The 8,803-nt window shown below is 44.1% G+C and overlaps 1 protein-coding gene across 1 annotated transcript in view; it reads left to right on the top strand.

Moving 5' to 3' along the window:
- The first annotated feature begins 690 nt into the window (after positions 1-690).
- LOC124795669 overlaps positions 691-8,803 on the top strand; it is a 28,415-nt gene continuing 20,302 nt past the window's right edge. The window contains exon 1 of the mRNA XM_047259742.1: positions 691-1,108. Within this exon, the coding sequence (XP_047115698.1) occupies positions 691-1,108 (418 nt within the window). The remainder of the gene's footprint in view (positions 1,109-8,803) is intronic.

Genomic DNA, 8,803 nt, shown 5'->3' with positions numbered 1-8,803 from the left:
CCGTGTCGTCTGTCCATTTTGGCCTTCGAAACGTAGGATGCTTCTTTCCCCTGCTGAATGAACTGCACCGTGTTCCACTAAATTTTGCCTTGTTTCACCGAAAACTGAATTGTTCACTGATTTATAAAAATTTTATTTGAAATCATTTCGGCGTTTAAATAAAAGTGCTATATGATCCCAATGACTGGTTGAAGGAGATGCTGCGGGCAATTCTAACGAGTTTCATCCCCAACCTGAGACATTGGCGGAGATTTCTGTATTACAGAATGTATCTCTGCTTATTTTTCAAAGTTATCATCAGCGTGAGGATGAAATTTTTGCATGGGACTAGACATTCCAGACACGGCGGCAGGTCGCTGTGTGCGTCATGCAAATGGGTAGGATATTCCAGGTCTGCCTCCAGGACATATCCCCCATTTGAATCCACAGCCACATATGGAATCGTCGTCAATAAAATTCTTCTGGGTGTTACAGTTGATGTCACACATAAAATCTAACAAGGCCAGGAATATCTGTATACAAATCAGCAGAGCTCTGTTGCGGGAAGGGATCCGTTACATTCGTGGTAGTCTCGACGTGAACAACATAAAACTGTGTGAATTGCACCTCTTCCTGAGTGGACAACTGGATGAGGACAGGATAACTTTCCAACGAGCCACAAGATCAAGTGAAAGTACCACCAGCCGCCAGATGACGAAGTTCGACAAATTGCAACGGAAAACAACAGATGAAGGACCGATCCGCGACGGGCGACGAACAGTGGTGAACCTCTCCAGCCACACCTCGAGCGATGCAGCCACACAAATTATAGCTAGAGAGATGAACTATGAACTCGCACCGAAACTAGTACCGAAAGAAGACATTATAGAAGCAGTGGAGGCTTCGGTTCGTCATGTACCACAACCAGAGGCAGAGAAGATCCGGCAAGAAACGGTACGAGTGTTGGCTCACGCAAAGCACCCGATGCAAAACATCAGTGAGGAGGAACGCCATGCCATCAAGGAGCTGAAGAACAACTCTCAGATAGTGGTAACACAGGCGGACAAGGGAAATGCCACCGTAGTGTTGGACACACTAGATTACGACAAGTGGATGGAGGACCTTTTGAGTGAATCAATTTACCATAAACTTAAGGGAGATCCGACGGCCAAGATAATGAAATCGACGCAAGCGTTGCTGGAGCAAACTAGGATGAATTTTGACAAGGCCCGAAGACTCATTCCACAAGTGCCACAGGCACCAAGAATATATGGTGTACCGGAGGTTCACAAAGAATCCTTTCCTTTACGGCCAATAGTGAATAGTATAAACTCACCGACTTAAAAACTAGCGAAAGAATTGTCTCCGAAGCTTAGACGTATAGTGAGCCACACAGATTCACACATCAAGGACTCAACCCACCTAGTAGAATTTTTGAAAGAAAAGCGTGTAGCGGATACGGTTCTGATAGTCAGCTTTGACATGAAGTCTTTATTCACGAATGTACCCGTGGCGGAAACGATGAACATCTTAGAAGGACGCATGGCACCTGATACCTGCGAGCTAGTGCGTCACTGTTTGACGACCACCTATTTCAGGTGGAAGGGGGATTTCTATGAGCAGACGGACGGTGTAGCTAAGGGTTCTCCTCTATCGCTTGTTGCAGTAGACATTTTTATGCAAGCGTTTGAAGAAACAGTAGTCCAGTACGCACCATTACGCCCTGAATGCTGGCTACGATACGCTGACGACACGTTTCTCGAAACTTCCTGGCAGATTAAAACTGTGTGCCGGTCCGAGACTCGAAGTCGGGACCTTTGCCTTTCGCGGGCAAGTGCTCTACCAACTGAGCTACCCAAGCACGACTCACAGCTTCAATTCTGCCAGTACCTCGTCTCCTACTTTTCAAACTTCACACCTCTCACAACACTTCATCAACAAGTCATCCTTTCTTCCAGGAGTGCTGGTTCTGCAAGGTCTCAGAAGAGCTTCTGTGAAGTTTGGAAAGTAGGAGACGAGGTACTGACAGAATTGAAAATGTGAAGACGGGGCGTGAGTCGTGCTTGGGTAGCTCAGTTGGTAGAGCACTTGTCAGCGAAAGGCAAATGTCCTGAGTTCGAGTCTCGGTCCGGCACGCAGTTTTAATCTGCCAGGAAGTTTCATATCAGTGCACACTCCACTGCAGAGTGAGAATCTCATTCTGGACACGTTTCTCATCTGGACACACGGAGAAGAACATCAAAACTTCCACCAGCATCTCAATCAGCAGCAAAGCAAAATTCACTTTATTATGGAGATAGAAAAGAAGGGGGTATTGCCTTTTCTCGACGTGGAAGTTTACCGTAAGCCTGACGGGAAGCTTGGACACAGAGTTTATAGAAAGCCCACCAACACGGACAGGTGCCTGCATACATCCTCCCACCATCATCCTACGGAAAAAAAATCAGCCCTGAAAAATTTAACTAAGAGAGCCTACAGGATCAGCGATGAGCACAATTTTAAAGCTGAACTGCAGAACCTCAGGTCCATTTTTGGAGCCAATGGCAACGACATGAGGATGATACATAAAACTATGGCGCCAAAAGAGGAGGGCAGTAGGGAAATGCAGAACAAAGCACGGAACACCGTCCTGCTACCATACATACAAGGAGTTACTTAACGTCTGTGCAAAATTTTCCGTAGGGCAGGTATTGAGCCGACCTTTCGTAGCAACAACAAAATAAAAGACGTTCTGGGCTCGACGAGAGATACAATTGACAAGTTTCATTCCGCCGGAGTTTATGAAATCGTTTGCGAATGTGGGCTGGTGTAAGTAGGTGTGAGTGGGCGTCCAATAAGCACAAGGTTATCTGAACACGAGAGATATATCCGTCTCAAACAATACAACAAATCAGCTGTGGCAGAACATCAGGAACAGTGCAGGATGAAAAACGCCTGTTTCTGCCAATGACAACAATCAATGCAAAGACCAATAAAAGAACACCTGATACCCTTCCTCCTCACCCTCATATCCAATACAGCACTCCTTCATAATATATAAGCAACCAAACAAGTGCTCACTCAGCAGTTAGCAGTACACCCTGAGGAAGGCGCCTTGCAACAGTCGTCGAAACGTCGGAATTTTATAGTTGACAATGCGGCCTCAAACCCAGAAGAATTTTATTGACTGTGACAACGGCCGCGGAAGCCTACGTTTACACATATGGACTCCTTTTCTTCAGTCTGGCGATTTCCGCTTGGATATCCATCGGAACTCGTCAGTCAGTACAGATTATTGCGTAGCTTCCACTAGAGCAGTGGTCGTCGAATTGCAGCCAATAGAGTACTCGTACGGGCTGCTGTTCTCGGACATATTGTATACCACTACGCATCTAGCGACTAACAACCAAACCAAAAAACGTCAGTTAACGTGAACAGGTTCTTAAGAGTGTAGTTTAGCTGCTCGCGGTCAGTAACAAGTAAAAACACTTGAAGTGACAGTATTTTAAGATGTACTTATTTTAATTGAAGTTGTGGGATTCGGCAATGAGCTAAGTAAAGTTGGAGGCTTACCTCAGGGGCAGAGGGGAAAGTGGCGCGGCGTTGCTGACAACTCATGGCGTTGTGTGTCCCGTACCGTCCGCCTGGTATAATATAAATTTCAAACGGAAGTAACGTGAATCGCGGATGTACATTACGGAAATGGTCATCTCCAAATGCAATACTTATTTAAGAAAGGAATATTAAATTAAATATTAAGGTCGTTGTAATGCAACGCAATGAGTAGCAGAAAATAAACATTCAAACGCTTATTAAATATTTTGAACCTGTTCCGTAGTGCATAATGCATTTAAAGTACAATTACTGCTATCAATCGGTTTATCATCTGTTCGTACAATACAACAACACTTCTTCAGGCAATTACAGGGTCCCAATTTTGAGGTCTCTGAGGCTGGCAGCACTCTGCAATAGCGAACAGTCGATACGAACTGCTTTGAATGTCGTTGATTTCCAACAATCACTATTTTGGGATCAGTAGCCAACTCACCGCGCCGTACAATAGATAGTCATTGGGGGCTCATAACATAATAATTTACGTAGGTTGTCAATCAATAATAAGATCGGTAGGTATGCGGCCCCAGAGGCCACGTCACAATGTCAGTGTTGGCTCTTACACAAAATAGTTTGACGAGCAACGCCCTAGAGGTTGTTTACACAGAAGCAAAGAATGTAACTTACATCATCAGATGGCCTCTACTTTTCCTCACTCACTCTCGGGGGATACTCACCTAGGTGTACCTGTGCATTCATTTTCAAAGCAGCCCCGTAAAAACTTCGTTGAAAGAAGAGCAACATGTCAACATCGATCAGCAGTTCGAGGTCGACACGTGTCTTCCTTAATATTGTGTTAACGAAAGCCCTGGTGCAGTGTAATGGAAAGCAGCATCCATAAAGTATGTGCCCAGCCATACAGTCTGCAACTTCTCAAAGATGTTCGTGAGTAGATGTAATTAGTGTTACGAATAATCTAGCATGCCCCCTACATCAGAGATATTGAACTCCTACCAAACATTCAGCGCATGCTCATACTCTGCATCTGTTATGGCAGTGCCTCTCAGTTTGCTGGAGGATGCGTTTATGTCAGGCAATGTGGTTCCGTGGAGTCTCTCTTCCGAATCCGTGTATTCGTAGGGAAAGAACCTCCAATCGTCACAAGATGAAACTTGGCACCAGCTAGATATGCTGGTCTTGTGATATGCATATTCTCCTGGTGCATTGTCTCAGCATGTTTCTGAAGGAGCGCGTGTATGAAACGCAGCGAGTACAGGAAACTGAGGATTATTCTTGGCGTGATTCTCTTGGAAAATGAAATGTACTTTTCAACAGTGTCAGAAATTACACAGACATTAACTTTTTCCAAGCCGAAATCATCCAAGGGATCAACAAAAAAGTATCACACCCGTTCAAATTATGGAAAAAGATGAGTATATGCCATGGCAGTTGGTGCTTCAAGTAGCATGCATTGTGTGTGGGTTGCACTGCAGAACTTATCTGTTAGATGTCAATGGTCTCCAAGAGGTCGCTTTTCTATCCAACGGCAGTCCACAAATATGCCAGTCAACTGTCTGCTCGTCCCCTACGGCGTCTTTGTAACAAATCCCATCAACCTCCTACGCAAGTTTTATCAGATCGGGAAGCAGTCATCTTACAGGATTCCCCGACATATTTCCAATTTTTGCGACTACTGTCATACGAACATAGAATCATATACGCTCCCGAGTACTGTAATTGCTGTTCTCTAATGCTGGTATGAAATACGTTGGGACCACAGGAGCTAGGAAACATTCACAGTCAGGGTATATAGCGAAGGGACATGAGAACAATATCCGTCTCTGTTATCTAGATTCTGAAGATTACAGCAATATTTTTCGGAAGATCGTTGTTGCACGAAGATTGCCACCCCCACACTTCCTATCGGACAAAGACTATGCTTCAGCGATGTGGACGGAAAACACTGCAACATCCTCTATACAGCCAGGACCTTTCATCATATGATTTTCAAATCTTTGGCGAGCTGAAGAAAAACATGCATGAACATCGCTTTCAGTCGACCTGAGGACGTGCAGGAGTGCGTGCCGTTATGGATCCGTCAGCGACCGACTGCGTTCTACGAGATAGGAATTGATCGTCTCGTCTCCCGGTGGGGTAATAGTCTTAACGCCTGTGGCGATTGCTTTTGATGGGACCATTACACAGCCCCGTTGTGGCAGGTGTTCGATTTTCATTTGACTGCCTGTTATATATCGATATGTGTATACTTAACCTCTCCAAAATCCAAATGTACTGCTTTCATTGTGAGTTCTCGAAGCCAAACTTCACTGATCTCAAATTACTTTATACGAGTACTACCACTACTACTACTGGGTGGAAGGCTGCTATCCATTAGGAACCACCCCAAAACACTGAACACGTATGGGTATGTGGCGGATAATCCTTACACAATAACACTTCAGTGCAAGAAATTTATTGCCCTGATGAGAGGCGAGAAGAATGGGTCTCAGATTGTGAAGATAGTGGGGCTCAGTTTAAAGATGTACACATACAGCACAATTGCATGTTTCATACAAAGGCAAGCGAAGTGTGCGCATCGTGTAGCGTCAAAGGCTCTCGTGACAGGAGATTGTAAGAGGTACTTGCCGGAGGCTATTGACACTGCTCTGTGTATCGTGCACCAAGCAACCTTTTCTATAGTGTGGCCATGAGATACACATTGCACTGCAGCTGAGAGTTGGGCACTTGGATCATGATAAGTAGTTCATCTGTTGGGATTGGGGCCCTCCCATAATCACTATTCATTTAGTGACTGACTGTGCAGATAGTCAGTTTAGTTGTAGATAATGTATTTCAGTGCAAAATAGTTGGATGAACCACTTGTCATAGGTGTTTGTGTGAGTATGTGAGAGTGACTGCACACTTTGTGTACAAGTAATTGTTGTGTACATCTGTGTGTATGTGTGTGCGCTGTTTTCCATTCACTTGCTGCTGCTATCCCCGTTTCTCAAAAATTTTAAATAGACAGAAGATGAGAAAGGAACGATTAAAATGTAAATATAGGGCATAGACAGTGAGGAAATTTGTAAAAATATCTGCGTAAAAAATATTGTTAGCAAATTGTGCTGTAAAAACGGTTACGAGATAACAAGTTAATTTGTTACAACATTGTTATTATTTCCTGATCCTTTCCCCAGAGAGAGAAAATAATTGTTTATAACAAACCTGAGCCGCTGTCTAATGTGTCCAGCACTAGAATGATGTCATCCACACAAATTATCTGTTGATAAAAGCAGGGTAGGGAAGGGAGAGGGAGCTTGAATCCCATTGAACAGAGGGTGACCACCATTTTCCTGCCAGGAGACAATGTGACTGATTCCCCGAAGTCCTTATCAAGGACTGAACTGGTTCAAGGCAATACATTACGCACATTGGTGGTGACCTTGAATGTACCACATACAGGTGCGTGGTCAGTGTCCCCGGAAGTCCTTGTCTGTGTAACCTGATACCGCTTCTAGAGTACATTTGTACCTAGAACAAGCTGTGCTTCAGGTGTGGTGTGAAGGCATGGGGGACCTTGAATGTGATTCACGCAAATTCCTTAGCTGAGATGTGATACTGCCCCCCCCCCCCCCCCCCCCCGTCAAACCAAGTGTAACCTATCACCGTAAGTCCTTAGCAGGTGCATGGGAAAGTTTGGGGCGGAGCAGGGGCGGAGGAAGAGATGGTAGCAGCATTTATTTATGACGTCATGCAGTTGTGTAACATGTCACCAGAAGTCCTTACCAACTTTGTGGGTACGCTGAATGATTCAGAATATAATTCATCCAGCTATAGAAACTGAGATCTGAAGTGACGAAGTGACGTTATAAAACCGGCTATAGCCTGTTTTGTACCAGTATGAATCCTGGATAACTACTGTCCCTTTAAATCACATATCTGTCCCTTTAAATACCGCTGTCTTGCAATACGCGCACCTTTAAATTTAGAAGTGTAGTGAATAACTACTCGGATTCACAGGGGGGACGTCAAGACGACAGTGATGTTATTATCTCTGGTAGCCAAAGAGGAGTATATCATCCACGTACTCATGTATGGAGCCACAAAGATTATGTAATCTACAGCCATTTCTTGTAATAAACGCATCTGTAAAAGTCAGCCTAGGATTGTTTGCATTTTGCGTGCAAACAGCTTCCATCACTATCGTATTAAGCAGCGAGAATGCGAAATAAGCATGAAAATCAGCCGCTCACTTCTGAAGCGACATCAGGACAATAGGCTCTTCCTTCAAAGAATTCTCTTTACCGTTGAAGTAACCTTTACAAACCACGGAAAGCTGAATGTTAGAAACATGCATTACCAGGTGGCCGAGGTTCCTCACTTGCTGAGGGATGTCGAAGACTGTAGGCAGGGGAGCGTGTGCGTTTCGTACGGCATTATTTGTGGCTAAGTGATTGGTCTTTACTTCATTGAAGAAACATTACGAGGTAACAGATAAGCACAATTTCTTACCGAAGTGCTACCGGATATAGAGAAAATATCACTTGATATACATTGATATACGTGGAACCAACACGATGAGTCTCTTGTTCATTACAAACAACTCTTTCCTTCCATCTTATCTAACGTGAAATATTTGCATCTGACGTGAAGTATTTCCTTATTTGGGTGCAAAATCAGGAACCTCGCAAAAGACTGCAATCGATTTCACATTCAAAACAAATAAATCGTTTGTTCTAAATATGATAATTACTCCGAAATGAGAAATCGTATTTGGAAGAGTAAAACGCTGTTGAATTCATCTCTTTAAGAACTACGCCACTATCAACCAATCAACCAGGCCTGGATCTAAGAAGGAGATTTGGGGGGGGGGGGGGGCGGCCTACTGGGGTATCTGACCCGGGCGGTAATTTCTTCAGGGGGCACCAAATTCATATTCTTGAAGGAAAATACCTTGTTTCACAAGGTGCCTATCATTCAGCGCACGTTGCTCTACCGATCATTCATGTGGTTTTGACACGCATCGCAGTTGGTTTTTGAACATTTTTGAACATATTTTGATTTCTGAACGAATCACAACTTGGTTTTTGTTTGCGTGCAAAGTGTAGGTGATATCTCTGCCAGGGGAATCCCAATCACATCTAGAAATAAAAAACTTTTCCGCAGACCAAAAGAGGACGGACGGGAATATACGAGCTGAGCCGAATAAACCCGAACAGGTGGATGCCAATTCTGTTTATGTGATTGACTGGGTGAACGAATGGTCAGCGTTGTTATAATAATTAGCTGAATC

Source organism: Schistocerca piceifrons, chromosome 4 (genome assembly GCF_021461385.2).
Source record: "Schistocerca piceifrons isolate TAMUIC-IGC-003096 chromosome 4, iqSchPice1.1, whole genome shotgun sequence".
Classification (NCBI taxonomy): domain Eukaryota; kingdom Metazoa; phylum Arthropoda; class Insecta; order Orthoptera; family Acrididae; genus Schistocerca; species Schistocerca piceifrons.
Note: the sequence above shows the minus strand (reverse complement) of the source record. Positions and strands in the feature narration are given on the sequence as shown.